Source organism: Bipolaris zeicola (assembly GCF_000523435.1).
Source record: "Bipolaris zeicola 26-R-13 unplaced genomic scaffold scaffold_17, whole genome shotgun sequence".
Classification (NCBI taxonomy): domain Eukaryota; kingdom Fungi; phylum Ascomycota; class Dothideomycetes; order Pleosporales; family Pleosporaceae; genus Bipolaris; species Bipolaris zeicola.
In genome coordinates, this window is record NW_006912066.1 from 197321 (window position 1) to 222037 (window position 24717).

Below are 24717 nucleotides of genomic sequence, written 5' to 3' on the forward strand. Positions count from 1 at the left end.
TCGGGCATCCCGGAAAGCTTCCCCCCCTCCGACACACAACAAACTCTAGACTTTCCGGGGGAAACGGGTGTGTTATGCGGGGTAGTGTCAATGATCTCCCCTCCCCAGTAACCCCGCAAATTAGCTAGATAGTATGCATGGATTACAGCTATGGACCGCGTAGTGCAATCGCGTGTGGCGTAGCCTTTCCTCTCCACCCCCCGGAGCGATTCCGCTAGTAAGACTGCTGCAAGTCAAGTTGATGACGTTTGTCTGCCAGTTTGGGGGGGGGATCTTGCGGGCAACCGGCTGTAAGGGATACTAGGTCGGATCGACGGGGAGGTCTTGACATGTTGCATGAGGGCAAGCGGGTAAGGCCTGGTTATCGGGCGAGAGATGGGGGGGGTGGAGTGTCGATCTTCTGGGATTCGTGCAGGAGGGGTATGTTGTACCACTGTTCGCGTATGTATATATATGTGAGTGTTCGCCGGGGCCCTGGGTTGTGTAATTCGCCTCTTCCCATCTCCGCATCAATTGAGCTTTGGTCACCAAGAGTTGGCTGCTATCTTTTGGATTCGAACATTTTGTTTGCAATCATGGTGCACTTTCGTACGGATATCGCGGCGACGAATGAGGCGGCGGATCCGAATAATGAGAACTATGCCAAGGAGCTTGAGACTGATGTGCTGATTGTAGGTGCTGGCTTTGGTGGCATTTACTTGATGCATAAGCTGCGTCAGCAAGGGTTCAAGTGCAAGATTATGGAGGCTGGGTCGAATCTTGGGGGTATTTGGCATTGGAATTGTTATCCTGGTGCTCGTGTAGACTCTCAGGTTCCTATCTATGAGTACAGTATGCCGGAGGTTTGGAAGGTAAGCGTGGACTTTGATACTCTTATTTGTGTGCAAGCTGACGGATATCAGGACTGGACTTGGTCTTGCCGGTACCCCGGCACAGAAGAACTCCAAAAGTACTTTGATCATGTCGAGAGGAAACTGGATATAAAGAAAGACTGTGCTTTCAATACAAGAGTCATCGGGGCGCAGTATGACAAGCCGTCTTCAAGATGGATAGTGAAGACCGAGGATGGCCGCACAGCGCGCTGCAAGTATTTCCTGCTAGCTCTTGGCTTTGCAGCGAAGCGCCACTTTCCAGACTGGCCAGGCATGGATAAGTTCAAGGGCGAAATCCACCATTCGAGTTTCTGGCCTGCGTCTGGAGTAGATGTCAAGGGCAAGCGTGTTGCGGTGATTGGAACGGGGTCGACGGGTGTTCAGATTGCTCAAGAGACTTCCAAAGAAGCTGCCAGTATAACGCAGTTTGTCAGGACACCAAATCTCTGTCTTCCCATGCGACAAAAACCTCTAACAAAAGAGGAGCAAGAGAAGAGGAAGCAAAGCGAGTATGAGGAAATCTTCAAGAAGAGATTGACGACTTTTGCCGGCTTCTCATACGACTATCTTCAGAAATATACCTTTGAAGACTCACCAGAGGAGCGCGAAGCTTTCTATGAGAAGATTTGGGAGAATGGTGGTTTCGAGTTCTGGCTGGTAAACAATTCACATAAGACATATATCGATTTGAAGCTTACCAGATTTCCTAGGCAAACTACAAAGACCTCCTATACGACAACAAAGCCAACCGCGAAGCCTACAACTTCTGGGCAAAGAAGACTCGCGCCCGGATATCAGACCCTGAGAAACGTGAGATTCTCGCACCACTGGAGCCACCCCACGCCTTTGGCACCAAGCGACCGAGTCTAGAACAAAACTACTATGAGATGCTCGACAAACCTGAGAACAAAGTCATTGATGTGAAGAAGACGCCTATCAAGGAGATCAATGAAAAGGGAATCGTACTCGCCGATGGCACTCTCCACGAATTCGACGTGATCGCGCTCGCCACCGGCTTCGACTCTGTAACCGGAGGCATCAAGAACATGGGTTTGAAAGACGTCGACGGTGTCGAGCTGTCAGAGAAATGGAAGAATGGTACATACTCATATCTGGGTATGACGATAAGTGGTTTCCCGTAAGCAAACCCCCTTCTCAAGAGACTCGCCGTCCAATTAACGATTGTAAAGCAACACGTTCTTCCTCTATGGTGCCCAAGGCCCCACCGCCTTCTCCAACGGTCCAACATGCGTGGAAGTCCAGGGCGACTGGATCGTCGACGCCATAGTCAAGCTCCGCGATGAAAACATTACGTACTGCGAGCCCACGCATGAAGCTGAGCAGCAATGGCGGGAGACGATCACGGAGCTGAGCGATAAGACGTTGTTCCCGCAGACCAAGTCGTGGTATATGGGTGATAATGTGCCGGGGAAGGTGCGAGAGCAGTTGAGTTTTGCGGGTGGGTTTCCTTTGTATAGGGAGTTGACGAGGAAGGCGCTTGATAACGGGTTTGAGGGGTTCGTTACTGCTTGATGGTTTGCTGGTTAGAGTAGACGTAGTGTACTTATTTTCACGTGAAAATGGTCTCGCCTCGGTGCCTTTGGTATGAAGCACGTCTTTTTAGTGTGATGTGGACGTAAGAGGTTGGATGTGAACGGTGCTGGGGAAGACTGGAATGACACGTCCATGTTCTGGAACCTGTTTGACTTGGTAGGGATAGGTTTCCAAAGGCAGAGAGACCTTATATAGGCTAGGATGTGCTATTGGTTGCATTGACTACACGGTTGCCAAAAGTGGACATTCTGCAATAGGACTCTACCAGGGTCAACAAGAATATGAACATGGGTTCCGATGCAGTTAGTATCGTCTCACAATGGCAGGAGTCATTTGTCTTCTCGTTCTCAGTAAGTGATGACATCTCCAAAAGTCGTTATCAAGCGTATCTCGAAATTTCGTCCGGATGCTCCCTAGTACGCCTCGGTAATAGTACCAGGGTCGGTGTCGCGTGGGATTTACGCCGACGCGACGTCACGACCTTGGACTTTGCAGGTCACCAGCACCGGCGCATACCTCATGGAACCCATACGCGCCCCATCCACACTACGCCCTGTACCATGAGGACAGCGCTCCTTTGGGGACGTCAGTGTTCCCGACAAAGTTTCCCAAGACTCACATCCCGCACATTAAATCGCCCATATGTAAACCCTGCTTCTATTCGCAGCCGATTCGCAACTCCGAAATTCAGAGGCAAAACAATACTATGGTCTGGCGCAGCGACCGGGGCTGCGGGCGGCACATTACTGAGTTCTCTTTCGTTTGTAGAGGTAGCCAGCAACAAAGCTAGCAATGGAGAGCAGACACACGAAGAAGCAATGCTGGAGGCATCGAGGAAGGAGCTGGATGAGCAAGTACCGCATGCGCTGAGGAACTCTGCGAAATACAGGCGGGGTATATACTTTTTCTTCGAGGACTACATAACCGAGCCCATCGCCACTGGCCTCCGCTTCCTACATTTGGTCATTATCTTTGTTCCGGTCATAGTGACTATACCTGCGCTATGGCTTGGCTCAAGGCAGCCTGATAGAGATAACGAACGAAGTGGGACTTTGTGGTGGTACGGCTTCTTGGTGGGGTCTATGGAGAGGGCGGGAGCTGCCTTTATCAAGGTATGTTGCCACGTTTCGTATCATTCGACGCATGGTGAAAACTGACTTTCTGTAGCTGGGACAATGGGCGGCTTCGCGAACGGATGTTTTCCCGACCGAGATGTGTCTGATCATGTCAACGCTCCACTCCAATGCACCGGCACATTCTCTAGAAGTAACGAAACGTACCATTGAAGAGGCCTTTGACGGAAAAAAATTCGAAGATATATTCGAAGAGTTTGACGAGAAGCCGCTAGGCGTGGGTGCGATCGCCCAGGTTTACAAAGCGAGGTTAAAGCCGCATCTTGCGACACTGAAGGAAAATGCAAGTGATCACGAAGAGCCCAACTTGGCGCGCAGGATAAAGAAGAATGTCGACGTAACACTGAAGAGCACGCCATCAAGAGTACCGTCAGACCATGTTGCTATCAAGGTTTTGCACCCCAAGATCGAGAAGATTGTGAGGAGAGACTTGCGAATCATGGGATTCTTTGCGGCACTCATCAATGCTATACCTACCATGGAGTGGTTCTCATTTCCAGACGAAGTACAGCAGTTCGGCGAAATGATGAGACTACAATTAGACCTGCGAATCGAGGCTGCGAACCTTACACTTTTCCGGAAAAACTTCAAAGACCGAACAACGGCCTGGTTCCCTTACCCCTACACGGATTACACGACGCGCAATGTACTCATCGAAGAGTTTGCCCAGGGAATCCCTCTGGAGGACTTCTTGCAAAATGGAGGCGGTGTCTTTCAGAAGGATATTGCAGATGAAGGATTGGATGCTTTTCTGAACATGGTTCTTATTGACAATTTCATCCACGCAGATTTGCACCCAGGGAACATTATGGTTCGATTCTACAAACCTGAGCAGCTCGACGTTTCATTCTTCGCTAGAAAGGAAGACCAGAAAACAGGCCCTAAGGAATCCCCTGATGTTACTGAAGAAGTACTGGAGCGCCTAAGACCACACAAGAAGAACCCCAAGCAATGGCAAGCGACGTTGGAGCAGATTGATAGTGAAGGCTACCGACCTCAACTCATCTTTATCGACACTGGCCTAGTGACGGAACTGAATTCAAAGAACCGCACTAATTTCCTTGATCTATTCAAAGCTGTTGCAGAGTTCGATGGTTACAAGGCAGGCCACTTGATGGTAGAGAGATGCAGGCAGCCACAGGCCGTCCTGGACCGCGAGGTGTTTGCTTTGCGTATGCAACACTTGGTATTGGGAGTCAAGAGCCGTACTTTTGCCCTCGGCAACATCAAGATTGGGGATATCTTGAACGAGGTCCTCTCAATGGTCCGGACACATCACGTTCGCCTCGAGGGCGACTTTGTGAATGTCGTTCTCAGTATACTTCTTCTAGAGGGTATTGGAAGGAGCTTGAACCCAAATCTGGATCTGTTCGCAGGGTAAGTTTTGGCGCTGGCGTTTCCGAATCGCATACTGATTAGCAATAGGGCACTTCCTATTCTACGACAGCTAGGCGCGCAAAGTGGCTCATCTATGATCCGTGGGGGTGACTTTTCCATGCTCAAGGTCTGGGTTGGCCTTGAGGCGCGTAGCTTCTTACAAGCTTCGATTGATACGGTACGTGTCTTGGACATTTTATTGGAGTTCATTGCTGATTCTTGTCTAGGTGGAGCGATATGTCAAGTCCGATCAACTCTCGCCGAACATATAGAGCACGAAGGTGTATTATTACATCGCAGTTATTTAATCACAAGAAATCACGACTCATACATACTGTATCAACTGTCCTTGTAGCATTGCTTTTTGTAACTGTTTAGCACTATTGCAGTGTCTGCATCCATCGCGCTTCCACGTGAAAGCGTATCGGAATTGCAGCTGTGGCTGTGAATGGCGGGTGTCGGGTGGCTAGTGTCTCCTGATGTGACGTCATTTCATGGGGTAGCTTCGTGTTCGTAGCTATACAACACCACCTGTTGCCAACACACCAACTCACAATCTTACATTATATATCGGAATACGTTCAGGAACCTTTCGATATCACGTCAATTACTTGTTTTCTTTCGAATCAATCCCTAGGCCTCACCTACTGCAATGGAAGCCGGGGCAGCTGGAGTGCTCTATGCAGCTGAGAACCTCCTCGGAGGTGCTGTAGCCCTCGTCAAGGGCATGAAGCACCCAACACTACCTCTCAAAGCCAACATCACACGCATATCATCTGTTCCGCTCCCGCGATCGCACCACACAGTCTCGGTAGTCAAGGGCCGGGCCTACATCTTCGGTGGAGAAACCGAAGCCGGCACGCTTGCAGACAATGACATGCACGTTGTAATTCTTCCGTCAAGCGGAGTACTTGACGCCGACTATACAAAATATCCTGCTCGATCAGCAAATGGCCTGGACGACGTACCGAATTCGAGAAAGGGACACACAGCAACTGTGATCGACGATCATATCTACATATTTGGTGGTGAGGGAGAAGGCGTCACAGACGAAAAGGGAAGAGTATGGGTGTACAACACGGTATCGAATACTTGGTCGTATCTCGATCCGGCGGTAGACACGCTATATCCCAGCCATCGATCAGGCCATGCCTCGGCGAGCTCAGATCTCCCAAGCCCAAAGACTACGACATACGTTGAGAAGGCACCGCAAGCACCCGCAGATCCTGCAATGAACGTGCCAGAGCCACCTGAGTCGAACTCGTACGGTACCATCTTTATTGTCGGTGGCCGCGACATGGCAAAGAGTGAACTCTTAAGCGACGCATTGGCATTCGACGTCAAGGCGCGAACGTGGTCCAATATCCCATCACCATCAGGTCACCCACGGGAAGGTGCAAGTTTGGCCCTGGTTGGAAACCGCCTATATCGCTTTGGCGGCAAAGGTGTGGAAACCTTTGCCTCTGGCGCGATGGAATCTGTTGACGCTTCCCATGTCTGGACACACGCAGAACGTGGGACTACGCCAGTATCAAGCGGCTGGGGCTGGGAGGAAGTGAAGAAATCAGACCGAGAGGGCAGCACCGCTGTAGCACCTCAGGCACGCTCATATGCAGGGCTCGTGGGAGTCACCACGGGTCAAGGACGGTACTACCTGCTGGCTATTGGTGGGTTGACAGAAAACGAGGAGTATCTTGATGACATATGGGCTATGCAGCTCGCCCCTGAGAAATCGACAGCCGCAGCAGCAAAGGACAGCATTCGTGCGCACATCAAGAAGGACACACATGAGTCGCAATGGGCCGAGGTGATTTACCGCTATGTCGATACAAAAGGAGAAGAGGAAAAGGAGATACCAGGAAAGCCCAAGAGGGGGCTTGGCGCACGAGGCTACTTTGGTGTCTCGAAGGGTACCGAGGTTGATGGAGCTACAGCTGTCGTGTGGGGCGGCGTTGATGCGAACGGCAAGGTGCTGGAAGATGGGTGGATGATTACTGTGGACAGGTGAGCCGCCATTCTTTGCGCGCCAAAAATATAAGTATGCAAACAAAGAATACGGACGCTCAATTGAATAGCGAATGAAATTGCAACGTGCCAAGGAGGTAGTAGCTTATGCGCTGAAATTATGTATGCATATATCGATCATTCTCACCCCTTAGCGCTACGCTATGCAGGTGGTGGTTTCCTGGGGATAAAGAATAGATGCGCCTGACCATCGCGTGTCTTGTCACATACACGCTGCACATAGCCGATTGTGTCGCTCATCCTACTCACCTGCTCTTGGATCGCCCAAATCGCGGCGAAATAGTGCGATTTTACTTTGAAGCTCATCTTCAACTTTTTGACTTCTGAGGCGCCAGGCGGGAATACGGCCAATAAGCTCGCGCCGCTCTGACCTTTCCAACGCCCCGCCACGTTTCATACTACCGCCCGTCACGCCGACAAGCGAGCCGCATATCTTGGTATTCACCTCCTGGACGGTTTGGACATTGGAATTGGCCATGGGATTTCCGCCTGAAACATCAACTCCACCCTATCAGGAATGTGACACCAAGCACCATCTATCTTCAGCTTGTTCGCTGCAGTGCAGACCCACGTGCAACAAGTAAGGGCTTTTGGTTAACATCCAAATGCACCTATATTTCACAAGCCCAAGCGTCGATCCACTGGCTGACAACAGTGCGTGAGTGCGTGAGTGGGAATGACGGTCAGGCCCGGCCCACTCAACCGTGGTCAAGGCGAAGGACATGGCCAATGGGTATTATCCCGTTATGCGCCGACATTGTGCATCATGGCGAGCACGGTGGTTAAGTATATCTATGGTCCTGTGTGGCGCAGCCCAAGGAGCACGATCTCCGGACGAATATCTCAGTTACGCGGCTCTTAAGGGGCACAGAGACCAGCAGTCCTTGCAACAATCAGACCGCAACAGAACTGCGGTTACAGCAGACTCGGAAGAACTCTCCACCATGGGTTGGGGTGACATTGGTAACATTATCGGTTGGGGTAAGTGAAGAACAGGTCCCTGAGACGACATCAGAATAGACCAGGCTGACCACGTATGAACAGGTGGAGATTTGACGCTAGTGAATGGCTCGCCATTTGACTGGACAGTGGGCTACCAGCATTCATACCAGATGAACACATGGAACTGGCCGACTGTGAAAGCAGGTACGAAACCTCATCTACCTTACGCGTCGAGACTGCTCATACAAGAAAACAGGAACCGCCGAAAAAGTCCATCTCGAGTTTGGACTAAAGGGACATACTTGGGATGATGCAGGAGAGGCCTACTACAATGTGGATGGAACATCAAATAAGTTCACAGTCCTGGCACGAAAGCCATCAGACTACGAGCTTACCATATCACTGGACAATATGCAAACGGAGCAAAGTCCCAACATGACGAAAATCAAGCTAGGATTCCGAAAGGACGCGGCGGTAAACTGGATCATGTCTACCGATGAGGCCGGAAAATTCTGGACTAACACTGGATCATACGCCGACTGGATGCAACAAAGTATGGGATCGCTAGCGAACAGAACACTAAGACATATTTGCATGCCTGGCAGCCACGATGCGGGAATGGCTACTTTCCATCCCGGCACTGTTGGCGCACATTTTGCAAATACGCAGGCGCAATACCTTAACTTCTACGATCAACTCATGGCTGGATCGCGCTTCTTCGATCTCCGCCCTGTATTCTCCAGAGGCCAATGGGTAGCTGGTCACTACAGCGCCGTAGCTGGCGTTTGGTTCGGCGGCAATGGTCAGTCGCTCAAAGACATTATACAGCAAGTCAATGACTTTACCGCCAACCACAAAGAACTTGTCATTATAAATCTGAGCCATACGGTAGACACAGATAGAGACTATCAAGACCTGACGCAAGCCCAATGGAACGACCTTTTCAACACCTTGAAGCAGATCAACAACCGACACATCGTCAACAACCCCGGTGGAACGGACTTCTCCAACAAGCGCTTATCCGAATTCATCACCGACCGCGCTGCAGTCTTCATCATGGCACAACTGCCCGGGGGCATGCAACTTGGCAATTTTGCAAACGAGGGCTTTTACAGCGGCGGCAACTTTCCTTTTTACGACGAATACAGCAATAGCAATAACCTGGATGTCATGAAGAAGGATCAACTAGCCAAGCTCAAGCAACAACGTAATATTGTTGCCGATGCGCAAGCAAGAAAGGATGTGTTTCATGTGTTTTCTTGGACACTGACGCAACAGCCTGAGGATATCATTAACTTTGATAAAAGCATCATGTAAGTCACGAGCTCCGCCTATACTTTGTTTTCCCTTACATTTCACGTTTTCCTTCTTGCAAAAGCTAATATTTATTCTAGGAACATGGCTACCGGCGCCTTTGACGACCTCATCAGTACCGCCTGGAACTCGTTCACACCGCAGAGCTTTCCCAATGTGCTGTATGTGGATAGTCTGGGTGTGCGTGACAAGAGCGCCATTTTTCCGTTTGACAGAGTCAAGGGCAGCTTGAACACAAACGTGGATATTGCGGCTTTTGCAGTTGCCGTGAACAATGCTTTTGCGGGCAAGAATTCCGTTGTTACGGGGAAGTGAGGAGTTGGTTTGCAGAGAAGAGAAGGTATGGCGTGCATATGTGTCATATGTTACTGAAGTCGGGGTACGTGTTCTGTGACGACGTTCTGATTACTCATAGCGTGTCCTTTTGCCTTTTTTCTTTTGTTTCTGCGAACTTGCATCCATATGGCAGCTCGGCGTTATTTGATAGACTAGTATGACGTATTAATCTCTTTTACCTTCTGAGAATTAAAAAAAAAATATAGAGACAAGTTATTTTAAAAGAAATAAGATTCATCGAATAAACGTGGGATTGCACAATCAGCCAAGTGCCATGTGGTGAAGAACTCTATCGCAAGTCAGATGACCTGGTGAAGTGGTGTACGAGATTACGACGCACAACGTAGGTATGATTAGAGTGGACCATAGACCGACCACATGTGTTGTCAATGCTGTGTAGCACCAGATAAGACTAAATTATACTTGCTAACCTCTATCAGGAGATGGCGTAGTAAATGTATTCGTACTACTAAAGAATACCCAATTTGTGAGAAGGCAATGACGAAGCACGTTATCAAGTGCCTCCCAGATCCAACGCTGGCAGTTGACGCAGCTGATGCAGCCTTGCGCATCCGCGGCACTCTTTTCGGTCAGCGTGAGTCCGTAAAAGGAAATCAGACATGTGTCAGACGGGATCACAAGCAGGGAAAACAAAGATTAGGTGCTTAGCATGGCGGGGTGTGTAGATCAAGATCGCTCCAGGTGCCGTGTCGAACATTGTTTTTTGAAACGCGTATGTTCGTCAGAATGCGCAAAGTATTTGGGTCACCACACCTAAATTAGCAAGACACATCGTGAGCTCTTTTGTTGTTTCTAGTATTCAGCCTCCATTTCACTAGGACTCAATGGTGGATTTCTAGGAAAACAAGAGGTAAGGGCGTCGCGTGTGGAGTGGCATCGCCGCTGATGGTTGTGGCTTGCTGTCCGCTAGTGCGAGCCATGACGTAGTGAACCATCGCAGCCTTCCGCGTGTTTATTGTTGTAATTATGAGCGCAAACAAAATTGCATTGACCTCCTACTCCTACCCTGTTCCTCCACCCTAGACTTCTCATAACATCTTTTTTCTTAAAATTTTTTGCATCAAAACATGTCGACCGGTGGTGTGGTCTACAAAGACCTGCTACCTATTCCCGATACGGATCCTACTGAGCATGAAGGCAAATCGGCCACGCTACGAGATGCACCTACGGACAGCCATGCATTAGCTCTGGACGGCGCCAGGGTTCCCCCTACAGAGGAGAAGGGTGCAGCTCAGGTCGAGCATCAAAAAGAGGTGGTGGATTTGGGATGGAATGAGCCAAAAGAACATGTCGCCAAGCCTCTCGTGGGGGGGCTCGACAATGAGCATGTATGGATGCTTGTTCGGCGTTTTAACAAGGTAAAAAGCACGCATTTTCAACGTGACACGATCTCATGCTAACTATTCATAGCAAATATATCAAGTTAAAGAGATACCGACAGCACCTCCCGGAGGATTAGACCTCAATGTTGCCGACGAAGAAGAGTTTACTCCGGACAAGTTTCGCGCCAATCTTGAGCGCCTCTATATGACTATTGTAAGTCCTCGAGACCAAGCATCTGCTACATGCAGGCTAACCGTGTTAGATCATTGGTATAATCGGATTTGCCAAGCACATTGCTCGCATTCGATCATGGAGAGAATCACGCCGCACTGCGTGGTTTTGTTCCGCTTACTTTGCTGCTTGGACCTTCGACATGATCGTGCCTTTACTCTCAGTCACTCTGTTGACACTGATCGTTCACCCACCTGCTCGCGAAGTAATGTTTCCTCCGGCCCCTATCGCTCTCGTAAGCTCCAGCGGAGGCGTCCAGAAGCCCAAATCAGGGACTCTTGGCAGCATTGACAGCGTCACTGGAGCGCCTGAAAACCACAAGGGTGAAGCTGTGGAACAAGAGGCCACGAATTTTGTTTACGGATTTGCTACGATTGCACTGTCAAGTGCGACTGGAAAACAACCTGAGGTCGAACCTAAAGAAGATAAGTCACCTGATGATAACATTCCAGATACCACTCGACTTGCCATGGGTGTTGCCCATGCCCAAGACAAAGCGTCCGGTAACAAGCCCGACAAGGACCATGATAAGACCAAAGTACCTTTGGAGACTGCTATGTGGAGCAAGATGCGGCCAATCATGCATGCGGTTTCCGACATTGCAGACACCTGGGAACGCTTTGCAAAGTGAGTGTGTTGCAATATGGAAAATCGATCACCTACTGACGATTGAACAGCATGCTTGACCCAACTCCTCCATTCCCACAAAACAAGTTTCGTCTTCGTCTTGGAGTAGTTATCGCTCCTATCTTCTTCCTCTCGATGTTCGTATCGTCTTATGTATTCATGAAGGGCGTCACATTCGGTATTGGATTCGGATTTTTTGGCGACCCAGTCATCCAACGAGGATTTGCGCTTCTTGACAGGAAATTTCCCAAGTGGAAGAAACTACTCGAACTCCGTAATACGCTTCTCAAAGGCGTTCCTACTAATGCTCAACTCACAATCACCTTGCTCCGTCTTGGTGAGGCGAACAAAGCTCCATTACCACCTCCACCACATATCACACATCCACCAGCAGAGCAAACCGCACATGTTGGTTCAGACGAACTTAGTGCTATGGGCGTAGACAGGGCACTCAATGCCACAAAAGAAGAACTCGACGACGCCATTGCATACGACCCCGAGGTGGGACACGAAGTGAGCGGCGAAGGCTCTGAAAAAGATGCTAAGCACGTCAAGAAGGGTAGCAAGATTCTCAGTTTCTTCCGCGGTACCGCCAAAGGTGCCGTCGAGACTACACGAGGCGCCGACAAAGTCAAAGCTGCAGCTGGCTCTACTCACGCAAAGAACAGGCTGGGTGCCCTCCCGCCTCGAAACGCCGATCTCACATCCGGCCCTGTTGAATTCAAAGCCAGGTTCGACGGCAAAAAGGGACACGCGTACATCGCTACTAAATCCACTATCCCCTGCATTGCCTTTTCAACTGACAAGACGATTGAGAAGATTGGCAGCGTCGATAGAGAGGACTTGCATCCACTGTGGAGTGTACCCGTCAGCGATATTATCGATATCAAGAAGGTCGGTGGCTTTGGATGGAAGGCCAAGATGGTGGTGGGATGGGCTATGGAACGCGAGTTGGCGGATGGTTTAATTATTACCGACTCCAAATTTAATGAGTACCGGATTATGGCGTTGCCGTTGAGGGATGAGCTGTTTAATCGGCTTATTGCTATGGGTGGGCAGAAGTGGGAGAGTTGGTAGGCGGTGACTGAGGGAATGTTGGAGGGAGGAAAACGTGGAGGTGCATTCAGGGCGTTTGCATTCCGGGGTTTATTATCAATTTGGGAGAATTGGGATGAGGATTGGGTCCTAGGTTTTTGGTTGGAAGTATATATCCTGGTAGTACGCATTTTATTTCCATTGCTTTGTTGAATTTCGATCTTTTAAGGGTGAACTAACATTCAAATATTAGCTAAGAATAGAGGCTTCGGAAGCTCAAGTATTCCATAAATCATGCCAGCATGCTCATTCCTACATCTCCATCATGATTTCAGACTTTTCTTATGGGTATCCCTATATTTGTCGAAATCAAAGATGGCAGTTCGCTGGGGATGATAGTGTCGATATTGAGAGATGAATTATTGCATAGTCTGTATATTCTAGAGGTAGTGGGCATAGTGTACTCGGTTGTAGAGCCTCACTCGATCCAGACGCGTGATACATGGCCGAAACGTAGTGTCAAGATATGATGTCATCAACGAAAACAGTTTCTCTGAGTTTATTTAAGTGGTTTCGAATTAAACAATGAAGCAAGATGTATAAAGTACAAGAAGGGTACCAGTAGTAAGAAGGTAAGTAGTAGCATCAAGTTTGTTTTTCTGTATAGGAGCAGGGATGGTGCAGTGGCGCAGATCTTAGCACCGGCACCCCTGCCAATGACGCATTACTTCCCGTCAATGCGGGACAACAATCAGGGTCTCGACGTCGCCTTCGACGACATACTGAGCACCGCCGAGCCTCTAGAATCGCCGCTGAGACTGACACGTGCAAGCTGTTTCGCCATCTTTTATTCTACGCACGAAGCCTCTCCCGCTACGATCGCCATCCTCAGCCCAACCCCTCTTTTGTTTCATTCGCAACCTAACGTACACACATCAACGTTGACTATGGCGTCCTATCTCGAAAAGGTGCGTCGGCAGTCAAAGCAGCTGTTCCCACAGAGTAAACAGAAGCCCGGACCGCCGCCGATCGAAGACCCTCCTAAGGTTTCTGAGTCTACGACACCAAAGGTAGAAGATGCCGCTGTTCCCAAGGTTGAAGATGCTGCTGTCCCCAAGATTGAAGAGCCCGCTGCAGCAGAGCCTAGCGGGCCGAGCGGACCAATTCCCGAGCCACCAGCTCCTACAGTTGCAGAAGCAAGCGAAGAAGTAGGCAGCGACCCTGTACTGGATCCTGAAGATCAGAAGTTCCTTGAGCGACTCGCTGCCATTGCTTCAGAGCCCGAGGGTACGCCTCCGCCTCTGCCTGAGCGCGCAACTGCAGCTGGTGATGCGGGTGAGGAAAAGGTTGGCAAAGATGCACAGGAAGCACTCATCGACGGTGCAGACAAGATTGCACTTCCTTTAAGCCCACCTGCGACAACTGCTGAGACTAGCGACAAGGGTAAAGGCAAGGCTACAGAAGGTGGCCTAGGTCGGAAAAAGAGCGTCTTGTCATACTTCCAGCTGCCCAAGTTCGGTAAGAAGGACGGAGAAAAGGCAAAAGAGAAGTCGTCCAAAGACAAAAAAGTAGTAGTTACGGACAAGGATAGGGCCCAATTCGCAGACGATCTCCAGGCCGCCGCCGAGGCTGCCAAAACCGCTGAGCTTACCGACGCCCAGAAGCAGGACAAGGAACTCACCGACATCCTGGATCAGCTGAACCTCTCAGCAGTCAACAACCGCGTCTTCAGCTTCAGCAAAGAGTCAGAAGAACTCCTCAACAAATTCACCCAAGTCCTCAAGGACCTCGTCAACGGCGTCCCCACAGCCTACAACGATCTCGAGAAGCTCTTTACAGACTACGACAACCAGCTCAAGAAGATGTACGCTAGTCTCCCACCCTTCTTGCAGAATCTAGTCAAGAGTCTACCCGCCAAGCTTACAGCTACGCTGGGCCCGGAGCTGATGGCTGCATCGTCCGAGAAACCCGGATTCGACGCCCAAGCAGCTGGCGAAGGGAGCAAGTTCAAGAGTGCGAAAAACATGCTGCCCCAAGTCCCGAGCTTGAAGTCCCTGCTTTCTGCTCAGGGCGCTGTTGCAACGGCGCTGCGAAGTATTGTCAACTTTTTGAAGTTTAGGTTCCCGGCGCTGGCTACGGGGACAAATGTTATTATGAGTTTGGCGGTTTTCGGTATGTTTTTTTTTCAATTCCTTTTGAAGCCAAAAAAAAGATTTACAGTGAACTAATTCATGTACGTATAGTCCTCCTTTTCGTCTTCTGGTACTGCCACAAGCGCGGTCGGGAAACGCGTCTTGAGAAGGAACGTCTTGCGGCTGAAGAAGGCCAAGCAGGCAATATCAGCGGCGCCCCCTCTGTGAACGGGGACGTCGACTCGATTTTCGGGTCTCAGATCAAGACGAGAGAGGGTGAGGGTGCGGCAGCTGCGACGCCCCCGCAGGAACCGCTTATTATCAGCGATGGTAGGGAGAAGGAGGGGCAGTCGGCGGCAGGTGTGAGTGACTTGCCGAGTGTGTCGCATCTTCCTGATCCAAACGGTGGAAAGGCACCGGCGGCGCCGCCATCTGGGGGGAAGTAAGAGCGTTGAATCGTGGATGAGAAAGGTGTTTTCTTCTTTTCGGGTTAAATTGATCATTTTCCCCTGTGCGTATACCCTGGTTTTTTTTTAGTAATTCTCTAATAAAAACAACCCAAATCATCAATCACAAGTTGTATGAAAAAATGTATCTGTTTTATTCTCATTTGTTTTGGAATCATACTTCTCTCTTCTTCACCTCCATGTAACCAAAAAAAATCCTCACGGCTTCCTCGCATGTATAACCACCACCTCAAAATACGCATGCACCTTCCTCTCTTTCACACCGTTCCGGAACTTGGCAAAGAAAACCTGCGCCTCCTCCACACTCCAGCCCATTACCTTGGTCAGCAAAAATAAGCCCCAACCTTCCGCTCCTTGAGTAATATGCAGCAGATTCCAGCGGCCCAGCTCCTTCATATGGGGATCCGCGGGCCAGCTATTCACAGGAACCTTGTAGACGTACTCCTTGACATCCTGGAACCCCGCATTACGAATATACGTTGATAAATTCCAGACTTCATAGAAACTCTTGCCGAAGCGCTTGCTGGCTTCGTGGAAGATATCGCTCCACTGCGACAGCACGTGCGTGGGCGTTAGCGTGCCGTCGTCGGATTTAAACTGGATTGACATTTCGAGCTGGTGGAGGTAGCCGCCTGAGGTTAGGTTGTGGAATACCTGTGTGTAAAGGGAGGGCCAGGAGTGGATGGAGCCGTATAAGGAGCGGATGTTGATGAAGTCGAAGGGGGTCGAGTAGGTCCAGGGGAGGGTTACATCGTCAATTTCGAATTTGCAGTTTGGAGGGGTGAAGGAGGGTTGGATGGGGGAGAGGTCGACGCCGAGGATTTCGGCGCCAGGGTGTTCTGGAGGGGGGTTATATGGTGTGAACTGAGTTTAATGGATGGTTTGTGGATGGAGGAATAGGCGGTGGCGTTATGTAAAAGGAGAAAAAGCAAGAGAAGACACACCATCTGCCATGTCCATGCACCAGATTCCTGTTCCGCAGCCTAGATCCAAGATGCGCTTGGGGTCTTTGATGGGTGCCAAGTGCAGTTTCTGACCTAGAAGGATTAAGAACATGTGGTGGGCAATGTCGAGTTGGTCGTTTTGGACTTCGTCGTTGGGGCCCCAGTAGTCGTTTTCGCCTTCACGGTACTTGTGGTAGCGGCGGCCATTTTCGAAGCGGCCCCTGTATATGGAAGAGGCTATTGATGTGGTGTCGCTGGCGGTATCGTCGTCGCCTAGAGCTGAATCTGTATCGTCCTCGGTGTTATCCTGGCTGTGTTGGAATGTTGCCACTGCATGGGGTTTTGGTAAGATGGACAAGGAATTCAGTCACTTACAACTGACACGTGAGGATTAATGAGTTGGGCATAGGACGATGGGCCTTCTGTGGTCTCCGAAGGCAACTGATGCTGTGGTGTTGGTGTAGCACGAGTGTCTACTCGCTTTGACGAGGAAGACGCTGATGGGGATGGTGAGACAGCGATTGACTCGTCCACAACCTCCCTCTCTTTTCCCTTCCCAGAACCCGACATTGTATCGCGTGCGTCCGTTTGGAATTTTTGGATGGAGCGTGTGCAGTAGGGGCACTAGGTTTATATGCTTCAAAATCAAGCGCTCTAGCAGCGGGTATCCCTTGTTTTACCACGTGTGGGCTGCCGCTACTGTGCCTCAATCGTACATAGAGTAACGGGCCGGGGTGGATTAGTAGACCCGTACTTACGATAAGCGAGTCTGTCAGTGGCGCTTTGACTTTGACTTTGTTCGTTCCTTGATGGATGGGCTCTGGTGGCAATATAAGTGCAGAGGAAGCTGAGTGCAAGAATGAAAAAGAACACTAAAAATACGCAAGAGGCTGGTGGAGATGGACATGTAGAGGTGGTGTAACGATGGTGTGCAGGGAGCCCCTGGAGGCCAGAACATGAAGGCTATGACATTGCGATGGCGTCGGCTATGGGGAGAGGGAAAAGAAAAACGTGGCTTGTGGGATTCTGGACGCGAACATGCTGCGGACTGGACCGTTCTGGATGAAGGTCCTCGGGGATTTGTCCATGGAATGTGCATCAAACACGTCGAGCGGAGTCACTTGTGCAAGGCGATTCGTTGGAACGGAGCGGCCAAGGCGGGGCCTTTGGATAATGGCCATGGCCCATGTGGCTGCGTAATCAAGCGAATAGTATGAATGTAAGGTCTTTGCGTGCATCTGCATTTGGGTTGTCCAAACGGTTGTCGCCTTTGCACACCCTTACAGGATATGCGTATTACATTTGTACACTACACATGCTATGTCCATAGTACACACTCTACGCAATACTTACAATTGAGACAGTGGCAGCACAACGCTAATGCCGACCACTCTGATGTGCACCATCCCAATCCATTAATCTACTATCTTGGCTAGCCCCCCGCTACTCTCTGCCAGGGACCAGACATGCCCTCTCCAACTTTATTCGGCGCCGGCGTGTCTCCATGAAAGCTTCCCAGCTCGCCGCCGTCCCGTAGCTTGCTTCTTTGGCGTCTTCTCCTGTTGTCGACCTATTCGCGGTCCGCCACAACACCAGCCCACTCTCCAAAAACGCTGCAGAGTATCGGTACTCCACTCTTGTGATCTTTTCCATACTCCACTCTGCATTGCGCTGCACCCTTCGTCACACGGGTGGGTGCCCCACCGACAACGCCAACTCGTCACTTCCATCAGCTACCAGCAAAAGTAACGAGCACATCCTTGCCTGCCATCTCCACTCCTAGCTGGCCATGGACAACGCTGCCGAGGGTTCTTTGCTTGATAATGTCTCACTGCGCCTGCAGGCCATCGTATTCGTCCTGGGGTTTCTTTTCGTCATTGGCCGCATCCGCCAGTACTTGCGTCTGAGACATTTCGCCGGTCCCAGGACAACGGGTTTCTCTTGGCTGTGGCATTCCAGAGCTGTAATCGGCGGCGAATCCCCTAGGTACTACGGCCAAGTATGTGAAAAATTCGGTATGCATCAATCGCATCGGATCTGGCACCGGACAAGTCCTAACTCTGTTCGATATAGGATCGATTGCGAGAATCGCACCCAACCACCTCATCACTTCTGACCCAGACTTCTGGATGCGCATCAACGCCGTGCGCTCCCCGTATAGGCGATCCCCGTGGTATTATCATGCCGCCCGCTTCGAGACGGGCAAAGACAATGTCTTTACCGAATGCGACAATGACCGGCACGACGCGCGTCGGAAAAAGATGCTTGCCGGCGTGAGTGAATTATTGACTTGTTGGTGGCTTCATCGCTAACGCATCGCAGTACTCTGGCAAGGAGAACCCGACATTGGAGCCTTCAATTGACCAGCATATCAAGGAACTCATAGACTTGGTGCGCAAATATGCATCCCCTGCGGCTTCAAAGGCCCCGTCGGTCCACATGGATTTGGCGGAGAAGATTCCCTTCTTTACGTTGGATGTCATCAGCCATGTCAGCCTGGGAGAACCATTTGGAGACCTGAAAGCCGACAGTGATGTTAAAAACTACATCAAGTCAAGTGAGGAAGGCCTGAAAATTGGTAACACAGCATTTGCCATGGGAATAGCCTGGCTAAAGGACAAGCCTATTATTGGGCCTGCCATTAGTCCTTCTGAGAAGGATACCACTGGGTTTGGCCACATGATGGCCCAGGCACGCAAAATTATTGTTTCCAGAAGCTCAAAGTCAACCGAGGAAAAGTCGGACATGTTTGCGTCCTTTGTCCGCCACGGCCTCACAGGAGACGAGCTCTGTAAGTGATGGTACTAGTCTAGGCGTTGGCGGATAGTGGGCTGATTGTTTTAGTCCAAGAGGTGTTTGAACAGATCCTTGCTGGCTCTGACACCACGGCCGCGGCTATCCGAATCATTTTGCTTTATCTTATGAAACACCCCCGAGTATATGCAAAGCTACAGGTCGAGATTGACGCAGCAGTCCAGAGTGGCAAAGCCCCAGTTTCTCCAGGTATCGTTTCGGATGCACAAGCGCGCCGCCTGCCATACCTGGGTGCTGTGGTCCGAGAGGGGATGCGGATGCAGCCTCCTGTTGCTAACATCTTTTCAAAAATTGCCCCTGATGAGGGGGATGTCGCTGTTATCAACGGGAAAGAATACTTCATCCCGGGTGGCACTTTGATCGGATACTCAGCCCTGACAATGCACCGCAACAACCGAGCGCTTTATGGGGAAGATTGCGCCATATTCCGGCCCGAACGATGGCTCGTTGATGCTACAGATGAGGTAGGTGAGGAGCGTTTGGCCAAGATGACCAAGACTAACGATATGATCTTTGGCTATGGTCGGTGGGTGTGCTTGGGGCGGAATGTTGCGTTGATTGAGATACACAAGGTTGTGTTTGAGCTGTTGAGGAACTTTGATCTGGCTTTGACGTATCCACTGCAGCCGTGGAAGACGTTCAACTCGCTTGGACTGTGGGACATCAAGGATATGTGGGTGGATGTAACGGTGCGAGAGTGAGGAGGCGGTTTCTTTGCCTTTGTAATGGCTGTCGTAATAGTTGACCAATGGGCTTGCTGCCCCAACGACAATGTACCAGAAGGGGAAATGCTGTATACTACTTGGAGGCACGGTTCTAATATGACCCAATGCACACATGGCAAGCAATTTACATCGAACCTGCCATGTACGCAAACCATGTTGAACCGCCCTCGAAGCCTGTGGCCGCGGCCGGACCTAGAGCGCAGCAGAACAGAGGGCGATAGTTGTCGACGCAGCATGACGGCCATCTTCGGCCAGCGTCACACCTGGGACGAATCCCCCACGTACAACCACGCCATCGGCCCTGCCACCCCACCGCTGCCCTACCATGGCTTTGCGCCCTCGCGCCATCATGTCGCCGCCCACCTCGTCAATATGGCCGGGTACTACGACGACGAGGCCTCCATCAATGCGCAACCGTCGCAGATGAGCGTCGACGGTCACCCGCGCCGGGGAGACTGCTACGCGCCTGATGACGACACGCCCAACAAGCGACAGAAGCGTCATCGTTCTTCCCCGCGCCCCCATGATGCTTGTACGAATGCTAGCCCGGCACCAGAAGCGCCATATGCGGGCCTCCCGCAGACTCCAGCGCTGCTCGCTGCTCATAATGACGCGCCCAGTCAACAGTATTTCGATATGCTGCCTCCTCAGGACTCGGTACACGCCTCATGGCAGGCTCTCCACGAATACGCCCAGTCACATGCCTCCCAGCATGGCTATGCCCTCAGTATCAATACAACAGCCAAGAACCGCTCTCGTATCAAGCTCGCCTGTGTCTGCTATGGCCAACCCAAGAACACGCACAAGTTGACTGCCGAGACGCGGGTCAGAAAAAATAGAGTCAGCTACAAGACGGGCTGTAAGATGTGGATCGAGGGAAAGAAGCTGGAGGATGGGACGTGGCTGTTGCGTGTTGGCGAGGCGCAACATAATCATCCTGGTCGAGACAGCGCGGGGTGGGCGGTACAACGGAAGAGGACCTGGGGTCTTGTTGGAGGGCGCATTGGCGTTGGAGGTGTAACAGCAAAAGAGGAACTTGCTAAACGGCGGCTCCCTGGCACAAACGATACTCTGGAGGATGTGGAAGCAGAAGGCGAAGGAGGAGACGACTACGCACAACCCCCATCACCAACCCTAGAGCCGGCCACACATAGTCTGGAACGTGGAGGTCTAGTCTGGAAAATCGTTGAACAAGAGATGCTCCGCAAGGGTAAACCGAACCAAGGCCGTGATCGCGGCGTAGGAAGAACCGTCGACGTCCTCCAACGCAGACTCCCCGGTATTCACATTCTCAAGCGCGACGTCTACAACATCCGCGCACAAATCAAGCGTGCTCGCAAAGCAGCAGGCCAGCAACTCGGCGACGGCTGTGACAGTTCAAACGACGAAGCTCAGGACCATGCTCTTCCTACTACTATTACTCTTTCCAACGGCATCGATCCTGCAATCCCACCAGAACAATCCCACCCACAGCCACACATCCAACCACCTCCCGCCGCCTTTTCCCCTCCTCCTCATTCTCATCCTCCTTCCACTAAACCCCCCTCCCCCGTACGAAAAGACTCCAGAATCGACCCCTCCCTCGTCAACACTCCACCACCACCTCTTCCACCTCCTTCATTACCCCCTTTACCCCCTCCTTCGCCTTCCCCAGACCCCCCAGCAACAACACTCCAAGTCCTACGCCTACGCCGTGAAAACGCAGAGTTACGCCGTTTACTCGCAGACAAGACCAAAGAAGTCAAAGAAAAGACGATTGAAATGGCGGGGTTGAAAAGTCAGGTCGAGTTGTTGAGTAATCTTATGTTGACAAGTGGGAGGGGGTTGATGGGGGGGTGAGATGGTTTGGAAAGTACGTTTCGGCATTTTTCTGAGATTTTGGATTTTTTTTTTGGTGAGAGTAAGAGAGAGTGAGATGTGGATGTGTGGATAGATGAAAGAGAGAGAGATGTAGATAGTTTAGATACCCCCACAGCTCAGCTTTTGGAAACGAGATTTTAGAATGAATATAGAAGAAAATTCAAATCATGGAAATTCTTGAAATATGCAAATAGGATTTCAATCAGAAACGGATATAGATGGAAAACCCAAGAAACAAAAAAAGGGGGGGTAAGGTATCTCAAGAAGGTGAAGGGAGGGGGGAAAAAACCCAAGTTCCCTCAGATTATGCGCCAACCAACAACACCCCCAAAAAGTAAACAAGGGAAACTCCCGGTTTTCGTGAAGTCGTAAGAACCCACCCGCATTAAGCCCCACCATAAAACACCCAAACTCGGCTCAGCCGAAAGAGAAAGAAAAAAAAACGCATCAATATCTATGCATCCTCCATTTCCTCATCTTCTTCTTCCTCCTTCTCGATACCCTCGGCATCATCGTCATCCTGCGCAGCGAGGAGGTCCTGTTCTTCACAGGATCGCTCAACTTCATCAGCGATAAACTGCTCGTACTCTTCTAGCGATTTTTGCACGTGCAGCTTGAAGCGCACAATGTCATCGAGCATGCGCTCGATTTCTGTGTGAAGTTCCTCGCGGAGGGCGTTGGCGCGGAGTTGGAGTTGTTCGTATCTAAGTCACACTTGTTAGTTTTGTCCTGGTTTAATGGGATAGAGGATGGTTTGGGGGGGGGGGCGCGGGGAGAAGGGTGGATGGGGAAAGAACATACTCGATATTAACGGCCATTTCGCGCTGAACCATTAACTGAACTGATTCACCAAGTCCGCTACGCATACGACCTAATTCCTTCTCCATGCGCTCAATCTGAGCGTCGGACTGGCTCTTTTGCGTGTTGGTGATTTCACGTAGCTTCTCTAGCTCTTCTTCTGCTTGCGCGACACGGTGGCCTAGGGCTTCGACTTCGGCTTGCTTGTCGTCCATAGCTTCTTTGATCTTGTCCAGGAGGTCGTGGTTGTTCATGTCGGCTTCAAGCGCTTGGTTGCGGCGCTCGGCGATTTCCTTGCGGAGAGAGAGGATGTTGGCTTTTACGGTGCCGCGGAGATCGAGGTTCAGGAGGTGGGCGGGGGAGTATCCTGTCCCGGAGTCGTGAAGGAGACGGTCGGAGGCGTCTTGTGATGAGCCGCCCATTTGGGAGCCGGAAAAGTTGGGTGCGTCCGTTATGGTAAGGACGAGTTCGTAATCTTGGCCCTTTGCGTTGACGGCTGTTGAGGGGATGACGCCGATTTGATAGCCAAGGTTGTTGTAGCGCTCAATAGTCTGTTCAAGCTCGTCGAGCTTTCGTGAGGCAGCAATCTCCTTTTCAGCAACACGCTTCTTGGACTCTTCGAGGCGTGCTGATGTCGCCTGAAGAGAAGAGTCAAGGCGGTCCCGTTCGTTGGCCATGCGGTCAATGTCCGCGATGGTCATGCCTCGGCCGTCAATGATGGCTTGAAGCTCTTGCTGCTCCTTCTCTGATGCCTCCAGCTCAGCCTCAATCTCTTCAATCGACTTCTCCAAGAAAGAGCATCGATCAGTGTACTTCTTGACCTTGGATTCCATTGAGTTGTTGTAGTTTTCAAACTTGACACGGTCCTCCTCCAAGATTCGGATTTGCTCCTCGAGCTTCTGTATCCGTGGACCAGACTTTCCTAGCTCCTCTATTTGATCCTGCAAGTACTTGTGCTCGGCCTCTAGAAGGTTGACTTGTTCGAGGTGCTGAGCGTTTGCCGCGTCAAACTTGGCGGCCATTGTCCTAATGTGAGGCTCCATGTGCTTCTTTTGTGCCTCTTCGTCATCATCATCGTCATCCGCTGATAACCAGGTGCTGTAAGCATCTGACAGGAAGTCGAAGATGATGCGGTCTCCAGAAACATCGAAACCTGCCTCGAAGCACGCATCATCGTATGTACCAGCCTCGTATGCCTGCATAAGGCGTGCGAGTTGCATCATCCAATGAAGCAGTCCCAGAAACGTGTACCAGTTGTTACCGCCAACAGCTGCAATTTGTGACTTCATAATGGACTTTTCAAAAGGGTACCGCATTTGCTTGAGCAACACAGGCACTTCTTGATCGATCGACTTCTGGAAGCGGTAGCTTGGGTCGATGCGGTTGTACAGCCATTGGAACATGCAGTTAAAGTCCTTCTGGGTCGGCGAAGTCATGGCTTTGTTTGAGAGCACATGTTTGGACTCCATCTCGAAGTTGTTGTGTGTCAGGTACTCCATCAGTTCCTGTGCCATATGCGAGCGCGTGCTTGGATCCTTGAGTCGTCGTGGATCCGCAGGAGGAACCGACGGCAAAGGTGCCGTCTGGAAGAAGGATTGCTTGATGCCTGATTGACCAGGTGCATGTGATGTCCGCGATTTGAATACACTGCTTCTCCGTTGTGCGCTTTGTTCAAAGGTAGGGCCTGAGGAGGATGCTGGTGTTTGGAAGATGGAAGCGCCTGGTGCGAAACTCTTGCGCGCGCTGCTTGCTGCGAAATTACTAGTCGAGTTGCGGTGTACTGACTGGAAGCCTTCGGCGAGATTTGTACCGGAAGAGGAGCGTTGAAAGAGTTGTTGACTGGGTCGACCAGGCGCGAGGGACATTCTACTCCCGCTCTGCGATCGCGCATGGTTCGGAGGGAACTGATTAGGTTGCATATTATGTACGGAGCTCTGGCGCTTCATGGCGGAAGCTGGCATAGGAATGGCGGATACGTTGTTGTTGACGGGGCCCAAAGTCTGCGTGTCGTGTTAGAGACGTCGAGGGCGGAAGAAGGAAGATGCGACAAGAGGGGGCCACATCATAAACTTACCTGGCGGCGCGCCGAGAACATACCCGGATCGGCCATGATTAGTATGAAAATTCAATTGTTTTGCGACTACCGATCTCTTGACAACTTAGTAGGCGAATACTGTGGTATACAGG

The 24717-nt window shown here is 50.8% G+C and overlaps 11 protein-coding genes across 11 annotated transcripts; 9 read left to right on the top strand and 2 right to left on the bottom strand.

The window, feature by feature from the left end:
* Window positions 1-575: 575 nt before the first annotated feature.
* COCCADRAFT_86409 (uncharacterized protein) lies at window positions 576-2405 on the top strand (the record flags this gene model as incomplete). The annotated part of the gene is made up of 4 exons (XM_007710413.1): window positions 576-851; window positions 903-1529; window positions 1583-2010; window positions 2063-2405. 4 exons carry the CDS (start codon window positions 576-578, stop codon window positions 2403-2405), a joined length of 1674 nt encoding a protein of 557 aa, XP_007708603.1.
* A 581-nt stretch (window positions 2406-2986) lies between these two features.
* COCCADRAFT_86377 (uncharacterized protein) lies at window positions 2987-5208 on the top strand (the record flags this gene model as incomplete). The annotated part of the gene is made up of 4 exons (XM_007710414.1): window positions 2987-3538; window positions 3594-4936; window positions 4985-5114; window positions 5164-5208. 4 exons carry the CDS (start codon window positions 2987-2989, stop codon window positions 5206-5208), a joined length of 2070 nt encoding a protein of 689 aa, XP_007708604.1.
* Window positions 5209-5588: 380 nt separating this feature from the next.
* COCCADRAFT_33628 (uncharacterized protein) lies at window positions 5589-6944 on the top strand (the record flags this gene model as incomplete). The annotated part of the gene is made up of 1 exon (XM_007710367.1): window positions 5589-6944. The coding sequence occupies one exon, from the start codon at window positions 5589-5591 to the stop codon at window positions 6942-6944; it is 1356 nt and encodes a 451-aa protein (XP_007708557.1).
* A 961-nt stretch (window positions 6945-7905) lies between these two features.
* COCCADRAFT_86282 (uncharacterized protein) lies at window positions 7906-9532 on the top strand (the record flags this gene model as incomplete). Its single annotated transcript, XM_007710415.1, has 4 exons — window positions 7906-7942; window positions 8006-8107; window positions 8160-9216; window positions 9298-9532. 4 exons carry the CDS (start codon window positions 7906-7908, stop codon window positions 9530-9532), a joined length of 1431 nt encoding a protein of 476 aa, XP_007708605.1.
* A 1109-nt stretch (window positions 9533-10641) lies between these two features.
* On the top strand, window positions 10642-12832 carry COCCADRAFT_33630 (uncharacterized protein; the record flags this gene model as incomplete). Its single annotated transcript, XM_007710368.1, has 4 exons — window positions 10642-10932; window positions 10985-11110; window positions 11160-11755; window positions 11806-12832. The coding sequence occupies 4 exons, from the start codon at window positions 10642-10644 to the stop codon at window positions 12830-12832; spliced, it is 2040 nt and encodes a 679-aa protein (XP_007708558.1).
* A 905-nt stretch (window positions 12833-13737) lies between these two features.
* On the top strand, window positions 13738-15368 carry COCCADRAFT_33631 (uncharacterized protein; the record flags this gene model as incomplete). Its single annotated transcript, XM_007710369.1, has 2 exons — window positions 13738-14962; window positions 15034-15368. The coding sequence occupies 2 exons, from the start codon at window positions 13738-13740 to the stop codon at window positions 15366-15368; spliced, it is 1560 nt and encodes a 519-aa protein (XP_007708559.1).
* A 219-nt stretch (window positions 15369-15587) lies between these two features.
* Window positions 15588-16903, bottom strand: COCCADRAFT_86508 (uncharacterized protein; the record flags this gene model as incomplete). Its single annotated transcript, XM_007710416.1, has 3 exons — window positions 15588-16228; window positions 16334-16640; window positions 16709-16903. 3 exons carry the CDS (start codon window positions 16901-16903, stop codon window positions 15588-15590), a joined length of 1143 nt encoding a protein of 380 aa, XP_007708606.1.
* A 395-nt stretch (window positions 16904-17298) lies between these two features.
* COCCADRAFT_86471 (uncharacterized protein) lies at window positions 17299-17550 on the top strand (the record flags this gene model as incomplete). Its single annotated transcript, XM_007710417.1, has 1 exon — window positions 17299-17550. One exon carries the CDS (start codon window positions 17299-17301, stop codon window positions 17548-17550), a length of 252 nt encoding a protein of 83 aa, XP_007708607.1.
* A 572-nt stretch (window positions 17551-18122) lies between these two features.
* Window positions 18123-19848, top strand: COCCADRAFT_1948 (uncharacterized protein; the record flags this gene model as incomplete). The annotated part of the gene is made up of 4 exons (XM_007710334.1): window positions 18123-18348; window positions 18407-18606; window positions 18656-19124; window positions 19178-19848. The coding sequence occupies 4 exons, from the start codon at window positions 18123-18125 to the stop codon at window positions 19846-19848; spliced, it is 1566 nt and encodes a 521-aa protein (XP_007708524.1).
* A 258-nt stretch (window positions 19849-20106) lies between these two features.
* Window positions 20107-21711, top strand: COCCADRAFT_33634 (uncharacterized protein; the record flags this gene model as incomplete). The annotated part of the gene is made up of 1 exon (XM_007710370.1): window positions 20107-21711. The coding sequence occupies one exon, from the start codon at window positions 20107-20109 to the stop codon at window positions 21709-21711; it is 1605 nt and encodes a 534-aa protein (XP_007708560.1).
* A 475-nt stretch (window positions 21712-22186) lies between these two features.
* COCCADRAFT_23255 (uncharacterized protein) lies at window positions 22187-24640 on the bottom strand (the record flags this gene model as incomplete). The annotated part of the gene is made up of 3 exons (XM_007710351.1): window positions 22187-22436; window positions 22534-24530; window positions 24605-24640. 3 exons carry the CDS (start codon window positions 24638-24640, stop codon window positions 22187-22189), a joined length of 2283 nt encoding a protein of 760 aa, XP_007708541.1.
* Window positions 24641-24717: the final 77 nt, after the last annotated feature.